Raw genomic sequence first — 24,135 nt, forward strand, 5'->3', positions numbered from 1 at the left:
AAGGTTGGTCTTTTACCTAACTATACATTGTTGGTGAGACTGTCAGTTTATCTGTTTGCATGTTCTGCCACTTGAAAGTGTGAAGAGCAACATTTCTCTCTACCATTGAATGCTCTGATGGGCCACGGCCCTAGCACCCCCATGTACCAGCCGTCACTGGAAAACTGAACCTGTCTGATCCTAAAGCCATAATCAAAAAGACATTATCTCAGGCATTAACTAGCTCCTTGCCTATGAGTCGGTTGTTTATAAAGTAATTCATGAACTTACAAAACAAAATTTAATAGAGCACACTAGTGAGCTCAATTATAACTACCATCACTGTAAACGACCACTGGCAACGCACTCGTCTGGCTATACTTTGCTAATGCATGCAAAAACATGCAAGCACAAATTATGTTTGTATTTACTGCAGATTTAAGCCAGACCTGTTGACTTTGGTAATGCTTGTTTACAAATTGAGGTGGCATATTGAGCAAAAGTACAACGGGTTGGAATGCTACCCTGAGTGGTTGCTAGTGGTTAGACTTTTTGCAAGCATTCCTCCCATCACCTCTTGGGTATTTGATGTAACGCTCTGAGTGGCCGAGGGTATTCCCAGACATGGATCCCACTGAACCAAGCTACACCTGTCTGAAGAGCCCCAATCAGGGCGAAACTGGTCTTTGGTTGCCTCCGTTCCAGTTCAGGGAGAACCTGGCCTGGCAGTTCTGGCTGGAGAGTTCGTACCGGAGCAGGGACCAGACTGATTTACATATGGCTGGGCTCAAACTGAGGTGGCATTGGGAGCAAAGGAACAAAGGGTTGGAATGCTCTGGGTTGGCTCCTAATTGCTAATGGTTAGACTTATTGCAAGCATTTCTCTCATCACATTTAGTGTGTTTGATGTGTACAATTGGAAGCACAGCATGTAGCACAGAACATAGTTTACCTTGCCATTTTTTGCTATAATTACATAGCCCTCATGTACCACATTGGCAATGATCCTAACAAATGGAGTCGTACAGTGTGATTGGCGGGTGAGTAATTGTGTTAATAGGAAAGTTACATAAACTAATAGGCAAAACAAATATAGGATGGCATATTGTGAGAGTTTGTGCTACATGGCCTCACACCCAGGCTGTGATTATGATTATTAGGGCTTTTTATAATCTAAACAACACAGAATGAGTATAATCAACAGCTGCTCATGGAAGTCAACAACAAACCTCTGTCTAGCACTGTTCTGTAACGAATCACAATGCGTTAGTGGCTCCAGCCCTAGTTGGCTTGGAGAAGTAGGAGGTTACTTGAACTGCATTAACTTCAGCTTTGGTTTTATGACTGATGCTCACACTCACCTGCTCCCTTTGGTCCAGGCTTATATCCAAGGGGTCATCGTCATCCAGACCTCGACTTGGTCGGATGAAGGCTGGAGGGGTGAATCTATTGGCTCGCTCAAAATCTTCCGGTTCCACTCCCCGCCCATCACGCAACCGTTCCCAGGCGGCCTTGTTGATGCCGTTCTCCTCTGGCTGACTCTGGGCAGCGGCAGGGATCTCCTCTCCTCTGTCCCCCACCTCTTCCTCTACCATCTGCTCCAGGGTCTCCACCTTGCTGCTGGCGCGGGCAGAGGTCTCCGATTTCCGCTTGCTTGGTGGACGATCTTTTAGGCCATCCTTGAAGGCGGACACGGCCAAGCTGACCTTCTGTACTTGCTCCACCGTCTGTCGCTTGGACATCAGCACCCCCATGGCTCTGCAAAGAAGAGGAAAAGCACATCAAGATCAAACGCTTCGTTTCTAGTCATTCTGGCTCTACCCTTAAAGTTAGGGTGCCATAATCCAGCTTCGTAGGTAAGTCTAGAAGAGGAGGTGCTTGCAAGTGGAGGAGTGAGTACAAGTGAAGCTCTGGGGAGATTGAAAATAACTTGGGGTGGACAACACAGCTTGACCATCAGAAACCGGAGGTATTTGTTTATTAACAAGAAAAGGATTAGATGTGGAGGGGAGAGCACAATCTAAAGGTAGTCATCACCATTATTTGCAAAGGAACAGGTCACTCTTTTATCAAAATAAGGTCAATATTTGAACATCCAAACTGTATGAACTGCACACCTCTCCTGTTTAGTCTTCATAAGCTACTCCTCAATTCCAGATTCATTGTGGATAATGCACATATAATCACAAATCATGTTTATTCGAGGATACCTAGTTCCGAATGACTGTTCCAAAGTCGTCTACAGAGTCCTGCTAGAGGGCAACATACATCCTTGCATAGCGGGTTGATAAAATAAACAGCCCAGACGTAGGAGTTTATTCTGAAGGAACAAGTCACATAATGTGTATTTGTAAAGTGCACACTCACCCTGAAAGATATCTTGGTTCTGAATCATCAGATATTTATAGTCACCCAAACTCAATGGTACTTGGAAGAATGAAATGCTGAGTGGACCCTCCAGGATTTGGCCCTGGGATCAAACACAGATGCCTGCAGGGCTGCATTGGTCCACAGAGCAACCAGACGCAGCTTAAAACATACTAGGGGTACTGCATGAGCAAACCTGTGCTCGCCAATGTGACCGTGCATCAGGAAAAGCGCTCTTCCAGGGTGGCATGTGTCAGCCTTTCAAGAAAAAGTATTCTGAAATGTCACTAGGCACCTAAAGGGTTCATTCTATCTGACGGCAACTAGTGGTCAAATCAATAGCAATTCTGTATTTATATTTAATACCACAATATGGAAATCTAGATATGGGGGGGATAATAGTTAAAGCTTCACTTGAATCCTACATGTTTAAAGGTTATGTATGTTTTGATCAGCATAGGCTATATATGAGAAGGCCCCTGCATAGCCAGTGTCATTTCCTAACATCACTGCAGCATTGCAACAGAAAGAAAATAACACACGTGAAGGATGCCGCAAGAGAGAACACTTCAGATAATGTATCCTCATATACTGGCCAGATGTGGTTGCATACTCAGCTCCATCACTCTTATGCTAGAAGAGCTAGGCTACCTCCACAGCTAGCCACTATTCAATTCAGGAAACCTCTGCCCTATGTACAGGGTGGTGTACCACATCAAGCACTGACAAAGCCAACCGGTCTCAGCTATAAAAGGCCAGGCTATTAGCCTTGCCAAAGCTTTTTTCCAATTGCATGTTTCTGCATATTTTGAGATGCATGCATGTGTATGGCCAGTAATCTTGCAATGGGTTTTCCATTAAAAAAAAGACATTTAAAAATGGCCAGCGATGCTCACACAAGTGCTGTGATGTGTGGTCAGCATGTTGTTGTGTAATGAGGCATGTACATGCGTACGGCGCACGCCATGACTGGTGTGTGCATGCATTGTGAAATGTGGTTGCATTTTTTAATTTACCATTTTAGCATGATGGAAAGCCTTGATAGAACAGTAAATTAAAATGGAATAGAAAAGTGAAAAACAAGTGCGTTTGAAGTGCAAAAAAGAAAGCGCATAAACGAAAGCAAGCTATCCAGCAGCCCCTTGCGGCTGCTAGGCCGTAGGAAAAAAAATATTTAAAAAACACAGTGAGCAAGAAAGGGAGTAGGAAGGAGAGCAGGGTAGGAAACATCAGTGAGTGAAGGAGGAGGGACTGATAACAGACCAGGCGGGGATGAAGAAGTGAGAAAAGCAGGAGAGAGCAAGGAAACACATGCCCCCCCATAGAACGCTGAACAATACATTTTATAAAAAGAATCCTCTGAGGCACGCTGTGGAAGGATACAACTCATCCAGTAAAAATACTGTGCCATCAAAATGCACCTAAGTGGAACACAACACAAGCATAGGGAGGCAAGATATTGAATGTTAATGTTATATCTGCTTATAAAGCGCTCAAATAACAAAGAAGGTGTCTCAGCGCTATTGGAGCTAACAGTCACTGAGAACCCGGACAGATTTAAATAGGAAAAAACAACCACGTCTTCAAGAGCTTTCTAAATCCCAAAAGATTAGGTATGGCTCTGAGATAGGGTTACATTAGAAATAGACCTGAAGCACACCCTTAAAGTTCCGAAAAATTCATCACTTTTTGCCAATTTGGCGTGCATACTCTCTTTGGACGCTCCGTTCCGAATGCGCCTTCTGAAATAATCACACGCATGTGACACGCCCTTTGCATGTCACGGAAGAGTTGCACAGCCTTGTGAGAAAATATCCACGTATTCAGTGATGTTTGTCAAAATTAATCCGGTTTATTAACAGTTTTCTCCATCCTTTTACGTCACGCCAAAGAAACAAAGTTATCATCTTTTCAAGCATCTTAAAATGATAGGTTAGGCCATTCCAGGCCTTCGAGGCTCTAACTACGAATCCTCTTCCTCCCAAATTCATACGCTTAAATCTGGAGATAAACACCAGATTGGCCAGGACCGAGCGTAGGGACCTACCTGGCGTGCACAGTGGCGTAGCTAGGGAGTGGGGCCGGTCCACCCCAGGCGGCACTATTTTGGGGGCGGCCGCGCGGCACTGGTGGCCTTTTGCGGCGGCCTTTATAATTTATTTGGGGACACTCACTGACACTACTGTCAGTCACAGTAGTGTCAGTGTCCCCAAACAAATTTTAAAGGCCGCCGCAACGAACGGGCCACCAGTGCCGCGCGCACGGCCCAGGCAGTTAAAGTTTGAAAGTGCAAGCAGTGCGCACCTGTCCTGACCTGCTTGCTTTTGTTGTAACTGCTGCACCAGTCAGTCAGTGTGCCTGCAGTGTTGCCAAAATTGCCGCAGCAACGTCGTGCGTTGTTTGTGCGAAAACTTGCTTAACTGTTGGTCCGTCCCAGGGCCGCGCTACCAATGACGGCCCTGGGCAACATTTTGGCCAGCCCTCGTGATGAGAACGTAGCAGTGACGCGTCACGCGCTTCACCACTACGCGCTCTCGTGAGGAGTCAATTCTGGCCTGTGGCAGTGGCAGTGCTGCTGCTGGGCGATTTTGCTTTGCTGGCTGCTGCAGTGCAGCAGAAGTGAAAGAAGTTCGAACCAAGCCCTGCCTGCCATCGAGTGAGACCCTGAAGCGAGTGAGGTAAGAAAGAGGAGAGCAGCAGGAGCTAGCTGAACGTTTTCAGAGGGGTGGATCATCACCTAGGCTCCGCCACAAATCCACTTTCATAGAGATTACGATGAAAACAGTTGCTCATATTAAGCACTGCATTAACTTACCACCGGGCACACGAATAATGCCAGATAATAATGTTTACTGATCCAGCCCTAGAGCTCCCTTCAAGTGACGAGGCCCCAGGGGTTGCATCACAGAACATTTTTGACTGGCCGGATGTCCTTGGGGGAACTTAAAGCAATTCTTGATGCAAAGACGTTTTCCACTGTATCACGAAAGCATGATTCTGGAGGTGTTAATGTGTGGCAAGAATATTTCTGTGCATGTTTGTTGTGTGACATTTTGCTGCGGTGGTGATGTCTACTGTCGTTCTGGATGGTGTAGCATTGTGCTGGCCCCTCCCTTCACATGATTGCAGCAGGAAACGCGAAATCATCTTTCTAAGATGTCTTACTCATGTATAACATTAGTTCAGTGCAATGTTATTAGAAACCCTGCACAATAGAGCTACCATCCTCAGTGTGTGTGGTGTATGCTTGTGTGTGTGTGTGTCTGTGTGTCTGTGTGTGTTTTGTGCATGTCTGTGTGTGGTGTGTGTCTATGTGTGTGTGGTGTGTGTCTGTGTGTGTGTGCTGTCTGTGTGGTGTGTGTGTGTCTCTGTGTGTATGTGTGGTGTGTGTGTGTCTATGTGTGTTTTTTCCCAGAGCCCCAGGACAGCGCATCAATGTTATCCAGTCATATCTATGAACAGTTCAAGTGACTAGTAATAGTTTATTAGTTAATTAAAAGCATAAACATGTAAAAATCGTACATCTAACATATTTACAAATTTAAAAAGCGGTGTTAGAACGACATTGCAAAAAATATCACAGTTAGAAAAGCCAACGGTGCATTTCAAGATTGAAAAAAGTTACAAATCCCAGCCAGAGAACTTGCCCATGCAGATGTATTCCGTTTGAAGAGAGCTTGGGGGGGAGGGGGGTACCCTATGGTCTGGGTGCAAAATCACATCATGAATTCTCAATGATCTTAATTAACTCTGTGGGAAGTGGTGCAATGGAGCAGAAACAGTGCTTCCGTCTCGGGATTTTTTTATGTGATCAGGTGGAAGAATCTGTAAGATGTCACCCTATCTCGCTAATCCTATGAAAGTAGTAAGCGTGTTAACCGCCCAGTGTCATAAGTGACACCTTCATCCATTCTTGGCATTTTTAGCCCAAACCACTTTGCTTCTGTGGATCCTAGAACAGCAGAAAGCAAAGTGCTGTTTGGCACAAAAGCAGGACTTGATGAAGGTGTCACTGATGTCAAAGGGTCACTTGAAGATGTGAAGTACTGCGTCCCTCCTTTCCCATAATGCTTTGTTGCTCTTAAACTGTACCACTAGTAAGTAGTATGATCCGTCGCCAGTTTTGAAGCCTGCATCTCTGCGGTGATTTCAAGAAGAACAATTCAAGGAAAAAAAGGTCTAGGCTAGGTCTGGGCATAGGGGCATTGGTCTCTACCCAGTTTTAACCGAATTGGGCCCCCACCCAGTCTTACTGATAAGCCCAGCCCCCACGAGAAGCCAAAACTCTACTCCTGCCATGGCTTCTTACCTTAGTCCAGCCTGCCTCAACCTGAGATACGTCACACTACAACACAGAAGAACATTGCCAACTGGGGAGGTCTGTGAGGTCCATATTGTTCTGTGAATAATAATGGGGTTTAAGTCATTTTCCTGTGTGTTTCTAACTGCTTCCCATGCACACGTGAGGAATTTTGCTTTTATTTGCTAGTATCCATTCAATTTTTTCGGGCTCATCCTTGGCTTCTGTTTTCTTGCATAATCAGCATTTGCTCTCTGTGGTTTGGAACAAAGGTGCAGCATATCTAAGAGGAGGCTGAGGTGCAGCACCTCATATATCTAACATCTTTAACCTAAAGTCTAGTTTAACCCAGAATGTTAGCCAGATGTGGTTGATTTCATGTAGCTTCAATATTGCCTTTGACACACTGATATGAACCTACGTTCTTTGTAGAGGTCGGAGTTTGGAAGAATGGGTTTAAATTTGATTGCATGGTTTCCCCTTGCCTGGTTGCTTGAGGGTATTGATGGCACTTTTGCAATTATTTTTTGTATTGTATTGTAATTGCATTTATATGGCACTCACTACCCATAACGAGGCATCAAAGAGCTTTTTCAGCGACTCCGGAACCCATAAATTAGTGGTGAATTAGTATAGTGAAAATTTGAAAGTAATTTGAGTGGTGTATATGTTAGTCAGTTATTTGAATTGAGAAGGATAGTGGAGGGATAGAAGATCAAAAAAGGTTTGCATTTATATAGCGCTTCCTACACTTGATGGGGTGTTAAAGCGCTTTTTTGGCGAGTAGCATGTTACTTTGGAACCCAGAAAGGAATAGTGGTGAATTAGTATAGTAAAAATATGAAAGTAAGGTGAGTGGTGAATATGTTAATCAGATTATGTGGATTGAGAAGGATAGTGGAGGTATGGAGAAGGGAAAAAAGGTTTGCATTTATCTAGAACTTGCTACCTCTGATGGGGGGGTTGAAGTGTTTTTCGGCGAGTAGCACACTACTCTGGAACCCATACAGTGTTAGTGGTGAATTAGTATAGTGAAATATGCAAGTCATTTTTAATAATTTGAGTGGTAGATATGTTAGTCAATTATTTGGATTAAGAAGGATACCGAAGGGGTAGAAGAGGTAAAAAGGTTTGCATTTATATAGCGCTTGCTACCCCTGTTGAGGTTTTAATGTGCTTTTTCGGCGAGTAGCATGCTACTCCGGAACCAATAAGGGATTAGTGGCGAATTAGTATAGTGAAATAGGAAATTTATTTGAGTAGTGGACATGTTAGTCTGTTATTTGGATTGAAAAAGGATAGTGGAGGGATAGAAGGGAAGGATTTTGAATGTTTTGTTTTTTGTTGTTTTGTTGTTGCTATACCCTTCATTACGAGTGGTTATTCCCCCAGTAATGAGGACTAACATCCAGATCTTGCTGCTTACTGCACCTAAATGCCATCTTCCGGTTTTCCGCTGATAGATATCAGTAAGTTTGGCCTGAAAGCATTTATCAAGGGAACATAGTTTTCATTCCAAAACTCATAAGTCCAATAAGTGTGGTTCCATGAGTTACCGCACATAGCAGAATTTAATGAAAACTCGTAAGGAAGGCAAAGACAAACTTCTAACTTCATGTAGGGCTGATATGGGGTATGCACTCCTTTTGTGTTGTAATTGTTCACGCAGCTCTCTCATGGATGTCACATGCAGTTTTTCTGAGTCCCCAGATAGATCAAGCAGTGTGTGTGTTCTCCTTTGTATTGCCGGTCACTGGTGTATTCAACTGTGTAACCTTGGACCGTGTCATGTATGTGCATGTAGCTTGCATGATCGAGGTAACTATTAGCAGCGATTACTACGCGTCGCTCGGACCGCTTTCAAGTGCTTGCCGTCCTTTTTCCCCAGCACCCCTCCCCCAGGGGCGGCAATCTGAGGGATAGCCCCGGGCGCCACAAGCTCTAGCTACGCCTCTGGTCCAGAGTAAGAATCAATTTGAACATATAATTCAACAGAGGTCTCAGGAGCTTTACTCAAAAGGGTTACATGTTAAATCGTACTAATGATATAACAAGGTAGTTCTTTTTAGGCATCACCTGTGATAAGTCACTAAGACTTTATAAAGTGACCCCCCAAATGGAGTGCCACTGAGGTCATGTGGCTTTGAAATATAATTATTGGCTCAGATGAGCAGTATCTAAAGATTCTCTCTCTTCCTGAATACAGAAGGCATTCAGTGGCACAGTAATTTCATGGAGAGTGCAAAGTCTCCAGATAAATATTTGAGGGTCGAAGGACTTTCTTTCTTTCTTTAAGTATAGTATACAGACAGCTTAGCTGTCTGTCATCGAATAACTATTGCCTACAATACAATATATGGAGTGGGCTTTGGGTCAGCCTCTTCTTCATGATTGGACAGCTTTTTTGTCTATTTCAATTTCTTACAATGTATTGAATGGCTTTCTTCCATATTCTTGTGTTTGTCACGCCCAATTAGCATTGCTGATTTGCATAATTTCTAAATAGATGATTTATATCCTTCCATTGCTGATGTAAAGGGATTACTTCTTAGTTCTGTTTCAGCACTCCATGGCAGTGCATCTTTTCCCTTCATATCTCCTGCCACCTCTCTACCCTTCCACCATGCAAGCACTCTTTCCCTACCACTCATAATACCCCTCATTATTACTTTATTTTTTTAAATTAAATTTTCCTGAATTTCACGTGTGAGGCTCAGTCAGTTGCTCCCTTTCCTATCTTTCCTGACTTTCAATGTAGGGCTCCATCTGCTCCTTCCCTAGCAGATTACTCTGTACAGGGTGAATGGATTCTCCTGTGCAAATACCCATTTTTGTTTTTTGCTTCTTTTCTCCACGGGGAAAACATTAAACCCTGTTCTCTACACCCCCACACACTTTAGGGGGATCTGTTCCCCTGACCATCCTTGAAGGGGAGTTACACCAGCCTTCTGTTGGAGTAAATCTCTGACCATTTACAGCAGGGGAAGAGGCCAGATTGTAATTCATTAATGCTGAGAAACTCCCATGTTTGCAGCTGTTCCCAAACTTTCAAGGGAAGGCACACCTTGAAACATTCACTTCCCACCACTTGAGTGAAATCTACTGCAGGAGGGATCACTACACTAGTGGCAGGGATCCTCACTCCCTAAAAAGTCTTACGCTGCCCAGGAATGAATTCATGATGAAAAAAGGGAAAAGCTAGTGAGAAAATTCAGTTTGTAGCCAACTTTACCTTTTCAGAAAGCGGGTTTTGCCCGTAAGCAACATTTACAACAAAAAGCTCTCCATATATGTCCATCAAGAATTCACAGAGGAATTCCTGAGAAGCCTAAATAGTATTACTGCTGCAAATGTCTCCATCACAAGTGCGGAGAAGTCTATAAATCCCACTCAAACAGTGGGAAGTTGGCAGATCAAGATCTGATCTGCCTTGAAAGTTTGTGATCGTCCACAAATTCATGAGTATGTAGGGCTTTTTGATCACTCCATTTTACGGAAATTGCTGGAGTTTTACTGCAGTAACTCTTCTTCATGGCGGAAAAGGACACCAGATCACCACCAAATTTTATGGGGTAAAAGGGAAGGGGTTTCTTTATGGGCACTGGGGAAACTGTGATCCCCATGGAGAAAAGAAAGAAAGGAGAGTATGCTTTTGCATACCAGCATCCTTTTCTTTCCGTGTGTAATTCTACACTATATACAATTAAGCATTGGCTGCATTGGAAGAATGGGGAGTCTGTCACATGCCCTTCCAGTGCTATGCATGGAAACCTGCAAGTGGTGCTGCTTCCCAGGCGTACAACAGGGAATGCTTGTGAGTTCCCAACCTTAGTAAATTTGCAACTGTTCCTAGAAGTTCTACTAAAGAGTTACTACTTTTCTTTGTGACTCGGCCCAGATTTCACTGTCTTTCGGGAGGGCATACCATCAACTTTCCAGAATAACCGCTTCTTAACATTACCTCTCCATCATTACCCACACAACAGCATACCCTCTTTCGACCATTACAACTACACTTTTACTTGTACATTACCATAACTACTATGCCCCTACACCTACACCATGCCCTCTGCAACATTATTACCAAATTACATAAGTTCTATAGTAAGGGTTTAGGTTTAGAATTAGTATTAGAGTTCAGGTAAGGACACCTGATTAAAAAGATAATAAGAAATACATTTAACTATTGTTAATTATTTGAATCAAAAAATAATATATACAATTGGTCTTTTCAAGGACAAGCTTATGACCAGGATTATAGTAGAGGATAAGGAAACAGTTAAGGTTAGGGTATGGGTTCCTTATTGGTTTAATCAAATTAAATGAACATGTACAATATTAAATGATATTATTACAGTTCAACAGTGAACAATTATTATTGTTGGGAAATAATTAGCATTATTGTATGAGTTAGGGTACTCTGCAGACTAATTATACACTGACTATTTAAATGTATTTTAAATAAATATGGCATAAACTTCAATTAGGGTTAGAGTAAGGGGCCCTTCATCATTTCTGTACAATTTTATTAAAACAAATTTAATTATTTGAGAAATAATTAAATGTAATTGGTAAGAGGCAAAGTTTAGATTAATGACATACATTTTTTAAATGTTTTCATTTAATGAAATTACATCACTTGTAAGTAATATAATCAAATATTAAACATATCTTAGGGTTAGAGTTACAGACGACATTGGGGTTATGTTTAGGGTACATTATGTACTTTATTTTACTGTAAATATAATATAATTTTAATTTAATAAAGGCTATAAAATCAATGTGTGCTATTGGTAAGGATTAGGCATCCATGATGAAGGAGAAAGATTTCAGATAATGGTGACTGTAGCGTCATGTGGTAATGTAAGATAAAGTTAAATTGTAGAGGTAATGTTAGAACATGTAATAGCAGAAGGCATAATGATGTGGTCAAAGAAATGATAGTACAGACAATGACAAAAAAGGTAAAGGTATGTATTGCCTGTAGGGAGAGGGAGGTGGAGGGGTAACATGTTTAGAAGATGGAAGTGGACATTCTGTGCTCCCTTCTACCCCACTGACAGAGAGTAGCGCATTGAGGAGCATGGCAGCATGAAAGCACACTCGCTTGCCTCTAGACTCCGAAACATAATTGTTTGCATGCTGTAAAATCCCAATGATGGATGTGTTTCTCTCAGCCTCTGTCATCTCCTCTGGTCCAGCAGAGCCAGAGGGATACATCAATCTTGAGCATTGCACAAGCTCAGCCCACAGAAAAGGACAGCAACGAATAAAGGAAAGCTGCTGCGCGGCATCTATGAATGTTAAGTAAAGGAATGTTTCCACCAAAAGCACATTAAGTCCAGAAGCATTTACAAAACAATGTCTACTGTACGTGCCGTGCCGAACAGGGCCCGGCAGATCCATCATCCGCTGCAGCAGCACCAAAACCTGCAAATGTCATCTCGTCTCACAAGGCGATACAAATCCAGCAGGGATCTTTCAACATAGCATTTGTTTCAGTGTACAGGCCAGGTATCCCTTAACTCAAGGGCTTGGATAAACAGTAATATGCATAGGAATGCACCACCCTTAAAACCACAGAAGCAGCCAATAAGGAAGGCCGAGGGTCTTGAGAAAAATAGCACCAATATAGAAGCTAACTTCCTCATCAGCATAGCACTAGGTTTTAATAACATTATTCACTATAATTGAATTATTTGTTTAAAACATTTTTTTTGCTTATACATATATATATATATACATATATATATTCACTGAAAAAACCATAGGTTTCACACACGTTATAGTTAGGAATTAGCATATAAAAAACCTTAGAAATTCAGTGAAAAAACCATAGGTTTCACACATGTTATAGTTAGCTGGACCTTTTACTCGTAAAAAACCAATGAAATTGCCCCGTTATAGTTAGTTCAGCTAACTATAACTCGCGCGCCCGCAATGAACTGCTGATGACGTCACATATTACATCACTCATGACATGGTCAGTGACATCACTCATGACATCACTGATGACATCTCAAATGACATCACTGATGACATCACTGATGACATCATCCAGTGAATGTGTGTTTTTCTGAAATTACATATTTTTTATATATGTATATCTCAAGGTCGATGGAAGAATAAATGGGTATATAAGTGTCTAAATGGATGATTTGTTTTTGAAAAATTGATTGTATAACTGACTGATTAAGTGTATCTTAGTGAATACATGGCTTAGTGAGTAATGTTTAAATATGTAAATATCTGTATCAGTCTCTCACTTTGTGTATAAGTGGCTGCATGGGTTGGTGAGTAGCTACATGAGTGTGTATATAGGTTATTAGTTGGTTTTTTGAGTATCAGTGTCTGATGTCTGTATGGTTCGGTGGGGGGTATTACGTAGTGCATAGGTGCATGAATGAATGACTCACTCTTTGTATGTGTTGAAGACAGCATGTGTGCAGGACTCTATGGGTGGATGAGTGTGTGCATGGGTGTGTTAGTGAGTGAATGACTGTCTCAATAGTGTCTCTATGAGTAACTACATATGTTTTAAACTAGTATAGGTCACTATTGGTGTATATAAGCGAGTATATGTGAGAGTGAGAGATTGGAAGAGTTTCTGTATGAATAAGTATGTGTTTCTATAAGTGATTGTTTAAAAGACTAAGTATGTGTAAGTTTCTGTAGAAGTAAGTGTGGCGGTGTGTGTATAACTGTATATGCAAGTAAATGTATGTTTGATTCTTTATTAGCATGAGTGACTATGTGTGTGAGTACCTCTATGGATGAGTGGCATTGTGTAACAGGGTGTATACGTGTATGAGTACATATGATGAGTGAGTACATGTATGAGTGACTGTATTGGACTGTTGGTGAATGAGTGGATGTGTATGTGGATCTTAGAATTACTGAAGAGGTTGTTGTAACTGTTATTGGTATGTCCATTGTTTTGTAAATTTTAGTCTCTATTTTTGAATGTGTGTATCAAAGGTTTTATTAGGGGAAGAGGAGGTCTGCCACTCTATCACAAGGATGATGTCATCAGTGAGGTCATCAGTGATGTCATTTGAGATGTCATCAGTGATGTCATGAGTGATGTCACTGACCATGTCATGAGTGATGTAATATGTGACGTCATCAGCAGTTCATTGCGGGCGCGCGAGTTATAGTTAGCTGAACTAACTATAACGGGGCAATTTCATTGGTTTTTTACGAGTAAAATGTCCAGCTAACTATAACATGTGTGAAACCTATGGTTTTTTCACTGAATTTCTAAGGTTTTTTATATGCTAATTCCTAACTATAACGTGTGTGAAACCTATGGTTTTTTCAGTGAATTTGCAAGGTTTTTTAAATGCTAATTCCTAACTATAACGTGTGTGAAACCCATGGTTTTTTCAGTGAATTTGCAAGGTTTTTTAAATGCTAATTCCTAACTATAACGTGTGTGAAACCCATGGTTTTTTCAGTGAATTTGCAAGGTTTTTTAAATGCTAATTTTTTTTTTCTTCTATTTTTTCTAACATATTTTTATTTTAATTTTCTTACCTTTTATAAAGACTATGATTAAATTTTTAAAATTCTTAAATATGTTTTTTTTAATATATTTTTTAAAATAAACATGTAAAATTTATTTGCAGTACTTTTTTTCTATTTTTTTTTTATTTTTTTAGTACGCGTACCGTAAGCTCACGGTAAGCGTACGGTTTACGCAACGTCCGTAATCTATCTACGCTGCTTGCGTATAGTTACGCACTTTGCGTAGCCGCGCATACTGCGCGTGGGACGCGTGCGCGCTTACGCCACACGCGCACGTTACGCGGAAGTCCCGGGAGTCACTGTTATGCGCATGCGCGCAAGCGCGTGTCTTTTTTACGCGCATGCGCACTTTTGCCGTAAGCGTACCGTAAGCGTACCGTAAGCGTACCGTAGGTCATGTGATCATGAAACACAACTTTTGATTGGTTGAAACTACTTTCAGTTCTAGAACTCTCCTACACCACACCCATTCCCCTCATTTCTGCTTGTGATCCCTTGGGAGAAGGAGCTGGTTTGTCTTTGGGATACGATGGCAGAACAGCAGAGCTCTTCTGAGAGTGAGGCTAGCACTAGCAGCACTGTCTTGAGGAAGAGATCGAGGAAACAAAAGCCCTCTTATGTATGGGATTATTTTACTTTTCCTGAAGGCCAGCAAAAGGTAAATGCACCCTTAGTGACTTGTAAGCTGTGTAAGCGTGTACTTTCTAGAGGTAATCCTAACAGGAAGTATTCCTTTGGGAATCACACCATGAAGAGACACCTCCAGGATGTACACAGAAGGACACATGGTCATCTTTTTGGAGGTAACTCTTCAGAAAGACAAGCCAGTACATCCACAGCAGCTCAGCCTGAACCATCATCTGCAGGGCTGACTCCTTCTTCTGCAGGTCAGGTGAGCCCTTCATCTGTGGGGGGAGAATCTCCTTTTGCTGGCCCTCTGGAAATCAACCCTCGATTTCGGAAGGTTGATATTCGATGCACATTTTGTCAAGATCTAATTTGCTATAGGGAGACCAGTGTTTCCCTAGTGAACAACAAAATAGATCAACACATTTGTCGCTTTGAATAATTTTCCCATGCTTCCTTTCCTCTGTTCCTGCATGAACACAACGGTTCTTTTAAGAGCCAACCTTATCTTTCATCTTTTTTTTACATATGTTTTTAAAAACTTTTTTTTATTTTTTTTTTACCGTACGCGTACGGTGCGCGTACTTTTTTTTTTTTTTAAAAAAAAAACACTAAAAATCAATAAACACATTACAAGGTCCTTGAGAGACTACAATTATTATTATTGACTTACCATACTCACTGAAAAAATATTTATTCATTTGTTTTTTTTAAAAATAGTTTTAAAAATGTTTGTAGTTTTCGAAAATTTTCTATATCTATCTGGAAAAAAAGAAAAAAGTATTAATATTTTTAAAACATTTTATAATACAGTACACATATTTACATTTTTTTCCATAAAATATTTTTGCCTTATTTTTGCTGTTTTCAAAATATATTGCATTTCACTATAAATTGTGAAAGCAATTGCATTCATCATTTTACAGCGGGCAAAAAAAAATAACAATCACAAAGATTGTATTAAAAAAGCCCTGATTCTTTTTTTACTTAAACTTAACATTATAGAAATGCATAATATTCTAAAAAAATATCATCTAATACCAATACTTATTTCTTTAAAATACTGTCTGATATGTTTGTTTCAGAAGTATAATCACAATATTATATCTCAAATAACTCCAAAATACATCTGATTTCATTTCCTTTAGACCAAATAGTAATTTTAAAATTCTTTTTTGATTAAATTTCCAATGGTAATCCAATAAAATTCTAAAGTTTTATTTGTACAGATCTCACCGATTCTCTGTAACAATTCCTTTATTGTATTTAAATATATTACTACATTTCTTTTCACAATAGTCACAAAACGAAATTTCTATGCCAATTTGAATGCACACTAACTGCTCTTTTTTTTGGGCAAGTGAAAATCACTTTTACAAACTGTCACATTATGAAACCACTTTTCAGATTTTTTAAAAAGCCCATGTCCAGACTGCTACACTACAGCAAGGGCAACCAGCCTTAGTGATGCTGAATGTATTTGCATTACAGACTGAAACCTGAAAACCCCACTCGCTTGTAAATACTGTGCATGACTATACATGGCAAGCACATGGGTGTGTGCTAAGACTCTGCTTCTTCCCCCAAAAATTCGCTCCCCCTTTCCATCTAATGCAACTGTGAAATCACCAGAGCAAGACGCAATAAATCTCTGCCTATAATTCCTCTCTGCACACAGAGTCATGTTTTCACATTAGTCCCAAAACGAAATTTCTTTGCCAATTTGAAAGCACACTTACTGCTCTTTTTTTTTTCGGGGCAAGTGAAAATCACTTTTTACAATTGGAAATCACTTTTACAGACTGACACATTATAAAACCACTTTTTTTGATTTATTTAAATGCACATGTCCAAGCTGTTTTTTCAGACCACCACCATGTGTATTCTCTGTGACTGCCTACAGTCCAGCAAGGGCAACCAGCCTTAGTGATGCTGAATGTATTTGCATTACAGACTTAAACCTGAAAACCCCACTCGCTTCTAAATACTGTGCATGACTATACATGGCAAGCACATGGGTGTGTGCTAAGACTCTGCTTCTTCCCCCAAAAATTCGCTCCCCCTTTCCATCTAATGCAACTGTGAAATCACCAGAGCAAGACGCAATAAATCTCTGCCTATAATTCTTCTATGCACACAGAGTCATGTTTTCACATTAGTCCCAAAACGAAATTTCTTTGCCAATTTGAAAGCACACTTACTGCTCTTTTTTTTTTCGGGGCAAGTGTAAATCACTTTTACAGACTGACACATTATGAAACCACCATGTGTAACTACAACAAAAACAATTCCCATTTCTATTATTCATTTCTTAAGTTACCACATACATCCCCTCTCAAACTGTAAACTCACCTTTAAAATTAGTTAGTTGTGAAAGAAATGTGACACTCAAACAGCAGATTATCAGAGCCAGGATCTCTGTTGTGTTCACCTCTCTCCTCTCAGCAGAACCAGATAATGGCAAACTTTCCCTCTATTTTTCCACACATATACATGTAAGTTTCAAATCTCAGTGCTTCCCCCTTTTTTTCAAATGTAATCACACATTTCTATTGGTTGAAAACCAACCCTTTTCCAAAAGTACCCTTCCCCCAACTTGACTTCTGCCTAGTACCCTTCCCCCAACTTGACTTCTGCCTGCTACCATAGCAACAGCTCATGGAACACTGCTGTGTAGAGTTAGGTCAGAAGTTCGACACACAATGTTTCAATTCCACAGAGCAAGAGTGCTTGACTTTTCAAACCTTACAGCAAATCCATAGTACTGTTCTTTGGTTACACATTTTTTTGTACCAATACAAAACATGCTTCTATTAATTTACACATACAGCCTAGTTTTTATTCTAGAATGGTATGAAACAGCCAATCAGTTCTTTTTGTTTTGAAAAAAATATGTATGCCTCCATTTCCAAACTGTCTTTCTTTTCAAATTGCCATTCTACTGAAAGACACCTCCTGAGTGCATCCAGTTCTCCTTTGAAGATGTTCACAGTGTGGATTGTAGGGCACAGCTATGTCTTCTGGAGTGAAAAGTTTGCAGAGAAAACAGGTATGATGAGAGACCTTGCTTTGCCAAATGTAGACATTAAATGGATTGGTCAGAGAGGGTTAAAGTGGCACCAATTGATGCCATTGGTGAAATCCTTCATTCAAATCCAACACCCTGACCTCATAATAGTGCACTATGGTGGCAATGACCTAGGCACTTTGACTGGGGTAGGTCTGGAAATGCTTATGAAGGACACCTTTGCACAACTGTTTACACTTTTCCCTAAAACTGCCTTTGTGTTTTCCAACATATGCCAAAGGCAAAAATGGAACTGGTCCTATCATTTCTGTCCGCAGATTGACAAAGCAAGAAAGCACGTCAACAAATCTGTTTCTGCTTTCCTCCGTGACTATGGTATGGGTGCCATTTACCACAACAACTTGCGTTATGACATGCAAGACATTTATAGAGGAGATGGTGTGCACTTCAATGATGAAGGGAACAGAGTCTTCCTCTTGAACCTTAGACTCTGCATCGGTACTTACTTGTAGGTACCACTTAAAAAATGACTTCATAAACACAACAGCTCTTTTTAGAGCTCCCTAATTTCTAAACTCTTAAATCTGCTTTTCATTTATTTATTTTTATTTTTTTTACCGTACGCTTACCGTAAGCTTACGGTACGCGTACCCCGTGATTTTTTTTAAAATCAATAAATGTTTTTTTTGTACTTTTCTGTCCTTCTTTGACCCCCTTACAAATGTTAGGGGGTCTGTAACTCTCCTCATTGCCCCCTTTCCTTGTTTTCACTCTTTTTTTTCAGAGTGAAATACACAAAATGGCGGCCGCCGCTTCCTGGTTTCGACCGATTCGAATGTTTACTAAGATCTAAGAGCCAATCAGAATCGCGCTCGCGCACGCCACCGTACGCTTACCGTAAGCGTACGGTAAGCGTACCGTAAGCGGGCTCAGATATATATATTGATTTAAAGGCTATTTTCTCAGAATCTACTGAACAGATTTACACCAAACCTACAAAAGGCACTTCCTTGACCTAGGGACTACCTCTCTGCCAAATTTTGAGTAATTCTGTTCAGCCGTTCGGGCTGTAGCTCGTTCTAAAGGTCCTATGGAAAAATGCATGGGAAAAACGCGTTTTGGGACCCCCCTTTTATCTCAGCCCCCGCTTGACGGATCCCCCCGAGACTTTCAGGGTAGGAGCGGAGCGTAGCGCCCCACCTATTTTGAGAAATTCGCGAGGATTCATCGACCGGCGCCAAAGTTATTCAAAATAAAATGTTGAGGTTTTCCTATGGAAACGTGGTCCTAACTATAACTACCTACTGGCGACCGCCAGTAGGTAAATATATTTATGTACGTATGTATGTATGTATGTGTATATATATATAATTCACTGAAAAAACCATAGGTTTCAGGGGTGTTATAGTTAGCTGGACTTTTCACTTGTACAAAACCATTGAAATTCCCCCGTTATAGTTAGTTCAGCTAACTATAACTCGCGCGCCCGCAATGCACTGCTGATGGCGTCACATATTACATCACTCATGACATGGTCAGTGACATCACTCATGACATCACTGATGACATCTCAAATGACATCACTGATGACATCATCCAGTGAATGTGTGTTTTTCTGAAAATTAAATATGTTTTATATATGTATATCTCAAGGTCGATGGAAGAATAAATGGGTATATAAGTGTCTAAATGGATGATTTGTTTTTGAAAAATTGATTGTTTAACTGACTGATTAAGTGTATCATAGTGAATACATGGCTTAGTGAGTAATGTTTAAATATGTAAATATCTGTATCAGTCTCTCACTTTGTGTATAAGTGGCTGCATGGGTTGGTGAGTAGCTACATGGGTGTCTATATAGGTTATTAGTTGGTTTTTTGAGTATCAGTCTGAGTGTCTGCATGGTTCGGTGGGGGGTATTACGTAGTGCATAGGTGCATGAATGAGTGACTCACTGTTTGTATGTGTTGAACACCGCATGTGTGCAGGACTGTATGGGTGGATGAGTGTGTGTATGGGTGTGTTAGTGAGTGAATGCCTGTCTCAATAGTGTCTTTATGAGTAACTACATATGTTTTAAACTAGTATATGTGACTATTGGTGTATATATGTGAGTATATGTGAGAGTGAGAGATTGAAAGAGTTCCTGTATGAATAAGTATGTGTTTCTATAAGTGATTGTTTAAAAGACTAAGTATGTGTAAGTTTCCGTAGAAGTAAGTATGGTGGTGTGTGTATAACTGTATATGCAAGTAAATGTATGTTTGATTCTTTATTAGCATGAGTGACTATGTGTGTGAGTAACTCTATGGATGAGTGGCATTGTGTAACAGGATGTATAGGTGTATGAGTACATATGATGAGTGAGTACATGTATGAGTGACTGTATAGGACTGTTGGTGAATGAGTGGATGTGTATGTGGATCTTAGAATTACTGAAGAGGTTGTTGTAACTGGTATTGGTATGTCCATTGTTTTGAAAATTTTAGTCTCTATTTTTGAATGTGTGTATCAAAGGTTATATTCGGGTGAGAGGAGGTCTGCCACTCTATCACAAGGATGATGTCATCAGTGATGTCATTTGAGATGTCATCAGTGATGTCATGAGTGATGTCACTGACCATGTCATGAGTGATGTAATATGTGACGTCATCAGCAGTGCATTGCGGGCGCGCGAGTTATAGTTAGCTGAACTAACTATAACGGGGGAATTTCAATGGTTTTGTACAAGTGAAAAGTCCAGCTAACTATAACACCCCTGAAACCTATGGTTTTTTCAGTGAATTTCTGAGGTTTTTTAAATGCTAATTCCTAACTATAACGTGCCTGAAACCTATGGTTTTTTCTGTGAATTTCAAAGGTTTTTTAAATGCTAATTTCTAACTATGCCTACAGAGATAGGACATGTGAAGAAAGAAGAAAAAATGCACAGAAAGAAACAAAAAGTGCAGAAAGAAGCAAAAGAAGTCCTCAAATACGAAGATAAGTGCAGGAAGAAGGATAACGTGCAGAAAGAACAAAAAGAAGAGCAGAAAGAAGCCTTGTTGCAAAATCATCCTGTACCCTCAACTTTTTCAGACGGATACTGGTGGTAACTGAGTCTGACTAACCAGTCCTAGAGCCAGTGCTATGTTAAAAGACACTTAGAATACAGTGAAAACACCTACATACACTAGGGAACATTATGCGTTGGGGTCCCCCTGTGATTAGCATGACCTCCTCTGTAAGCCCCTAGTATATAATAGGGCATGGGGATTAAAACTACCTCTTAAAACAGGCCACAGGGCGTTTTTGCACACGTTAACTCAGGCCCCGTCCCCTCCCTTCACCACTGTGTAAACACGCCCTGTGTCCATTTTTAGTTGGGAGATTAAGTTCATTTGAATCCTGAGGGTCCCTAGGGTCCAACTAGCCCACTAGGTACCTCCAGTAAGTGCCACAGAGCTGCGTTGCAGAGAGGTGTAAAAAGTGGCACGGCCTGGACCACCTCTCTGCAATGCAGCTCAGTGGCGCTTACTGGAAGCACTTGGTGGGCTAGTTAGCCCCCAGGGGCCCTCAGTATTGAAGGGAAATTATATCCCCAATTTAAAACGTGCCATAGTGCGTGTTTGCACACGTCACCTCAGGCCCCGTCCCCTCCCTTCACCACTGTGTAAACGCGCCCTGTGGCTGTTCTAAGTTGAGAGATTAAGTCCCCTTGAATCCTAAGGGTCCCTAGGGTCAAACTAGACCACTAGGTACCTCCAGTAAGCGCCACAGAGCTGCGTTGCAGAGAGGTGTAAAAAGGGGCTTGGCCTCAGAACACCTGGCTGCAGCGCAGCTCCCTGGCGCATACTGGAGATGCCTGTTGGGGGCGCGTTTGCAGAGTGCTGCACGGAGGGGGCATGGCCTCCGGCACGATGCCAGTCTTTTATTTATTTTAGTTTTTTAAGAAGGGGGGCTGTTTGGTTCCCCTTCTTATTCTAATTTATTGGCCCTGATGACCCCATCCCCCAGGGCCAGTCTCCTAATTATATTTTTTTGACCCCAATCCCCAGGGCCGGCCACTGTTTTTTATTATTTTAAAAAAATATATATTTATAGACACACCTAGGACATGCTGGACAAACCGTACGTACCTATCACCATGACGATTTGCGTGATATTCATTAAAAGGCGACTATGCATGCAATGAATCCACGTGGAATGTATTTACACCACTAGTGAAGCTCTGACATGTCTGATGCCCTACCGTGCCTAATCCTGGTAGACACCCTTGTCGTTTATTTATACAAACATGGGTAGCTATTGACGGGCACATTTAATACACATGCACTCCAAGCCTTTCAAAGGGGATTTGACAAAAATTCGACAAACTATGCAAGAAACCCCCCTCACGGTTAATAAAACACACATCCACTGCCGGATGTGTAATACTTTTTATTTTACTCTCTGGAAAGGGGACGAACATCACTTGAGAGTCACAGCGTGCTCCTGACAGAGCCCAATGCTGTGTTACACCCACCATTGCCTGCCGAGTGCCACACACCTCTGTGTTGTATTCCACTAGCTGGTGCATATGCTATGACACTCTCTAGCCCATGTGCACTGTAACACCACCCCGTGAATATGTCATGCCACACTTGTCTTCGCACGGGTTATATTGCCCCATCTAACGTGCCTTTCTCGATGCCTATGTTATAACGCACAGTGCTATGCCATACATATTACAATCTGGGATCCATATCTTTGTCACAGTGCATATGCAACGTTACACTCCCCAGCACATATTTTATATTACAACTTTAGAGACTAGTTAGGTTACACAACACTGCCCTGTGCATATTACACTCCAAGGCGCATATCGCATAGCACGCGCTAGTGCCTGTGCTATCTCGCTCTCTCCAATGAATCTGTCATTGCGCCCAATGTATTGCATATTATATTTCACGCCCGGTTCATCTTATATCACACTTTTTGGTGCATAGTTTATACCATACACTATATCTAGTTTTCATTTTCAATCGTGCTCTCAGGACTATGTTCTATATAACACTGTGTTCACCTACCCTTTTCACGGGCATTACATTTTGCGATAGGGGGTGGAGGGTCAGGGGGTGTTTCTGCCAAGTGAGCCCGGAGTCACAGTCACAAACGTCCTCTTCTTCCTGAATAAAAGTGAGATTATGCTGCATACTTGTTCATATTTTAAGTAGTTCGCACAGACACAATGTTTTAAAAACAATAAAGTTCCTAATACCCGCCTTCTCTGAACAGTTAGCTTGCTGCCCCATCCCCTTCCTCCCTATCCTCTGTTGTGTGAATCCATGGACTAGCCTCCTCCCTCCTGCCATGCATGGTCTGATGTGCTGCCACTGCCCTCAATTTAGTATGATGTTCCAGTCCACTCCTTCTGCCCTCCATTGCCCAATTCTATGCCCCATCATTGACCTCCTGCTTAAACTCTGTGCTTAGCTTGCTGCCCCTATTCTCCTTCCCCCTGCCCTCCGATGTCTTTGTGCATGCCCCTGCTCCATCCTTTTTGCCCACCATGTCCCATAGACCTGCCACTCCTATCTACTCTGAGTGTTCTGTTGAGCTGCTACTCCCCTCCCACCTGCCTAGCATTGTCAGATGACTGTAACCTGTCCCTGCCACCTCCACCCTGCCTGTCCACATGCCATGCCCCTATCCTCTTCCTCCTGTCCTACATGGTCCATTGTACTGCCACACCCTTCTGCCCTCCCTGGTCTGTTGTGCTGCAACTGCTCCTCCTGCCTGCCCCGTGTGGTCTGTTGTGAGGTCCCTTCCCCTGAACTTTCTTGTCTGTGCACAGGTCCTGACCCTCCCTTCTATCCTCCATCGTCCTTTGTGCATGCCCCTCCACCCTCCTTCTTGCCCATCATAGCCATTGTGCTGCCACTAACCCTCCCACTTGCCATGCATGGTCTTCTGTGCTGCCATGGCCCCTCCCACCTTCCCTGTGTGGTCAGTTAGCTGCCCCTGACCCCCTCCCACCTTCCCTCCATGGTCTGTGTGTATGCCATCAAAGTCTCACTGTTGCTCTTCATGGTGTGTCTTGCTTCTAGTGCCCATCCTGCCTGACCTCCATGGCTATCTTGCTGCTCCTGTCCTGCCCCCTTGCCCCCAGCCCTACTCCCTCCCTCCTGGCTTGTCTGTTCCATTGTAATGCCCCTGATCCGTCCCTCCTGCCCTTTATGGTCTGTTATGCTGCAGCTTTCTCTCCTGTCTGTCCATTATGGTCAGCTAGCTACCATTGCCTCTTGCCCCTCTGTTCTCTGTTGTCCATGTGCATGGTCCTGTCCGC

The 24,135-nt window shown here is 41.8% G+C and overlaps 1 protein-coding gene across 2 annotated transcripts in view; it reads right to left on the reverse strand.

The window, feature by feature from the left end:
* PHF24 (PHD finger protein 24) overlaps nucleotides 1-24,135 on the reverse strand; it is a 477,165-nt gene that overhangs the window by 212,365 nt on the left and 240,665 nt on the right. For both annotated transcript variants that reach the window (XM_085628310.1, XM_085628303.1), the window contains exon 2: nucleotides 1,341-1,737. In XM_085628310.1, coding sequence (XP_085484436.1) covers nucleotides 1,341-1,733 — 393 coding nt within the window. In that variant the 5' untranslated portion in view covers nucleotides 1,734-1,737. The remainder of the gene's footprint in view (nucleotides 1-1,340; nucleotides 1,738-24,135) is intronic.

Source organism: Triturus cristatus, chromosome 2_1, assembly GCF_964204655.1.
Source record: "Triturus cristatus chromosome 2_1, aTriCri1.1, whole genome shotgun sequence".
In the NCBI taxonomy this organism is placed as follows: domain Eukaryota; kingdom Metazoa; phylum Chordata; class Amphibia; order Caudata; family Salamandridae; genus Triturus; species Triturus cristatus.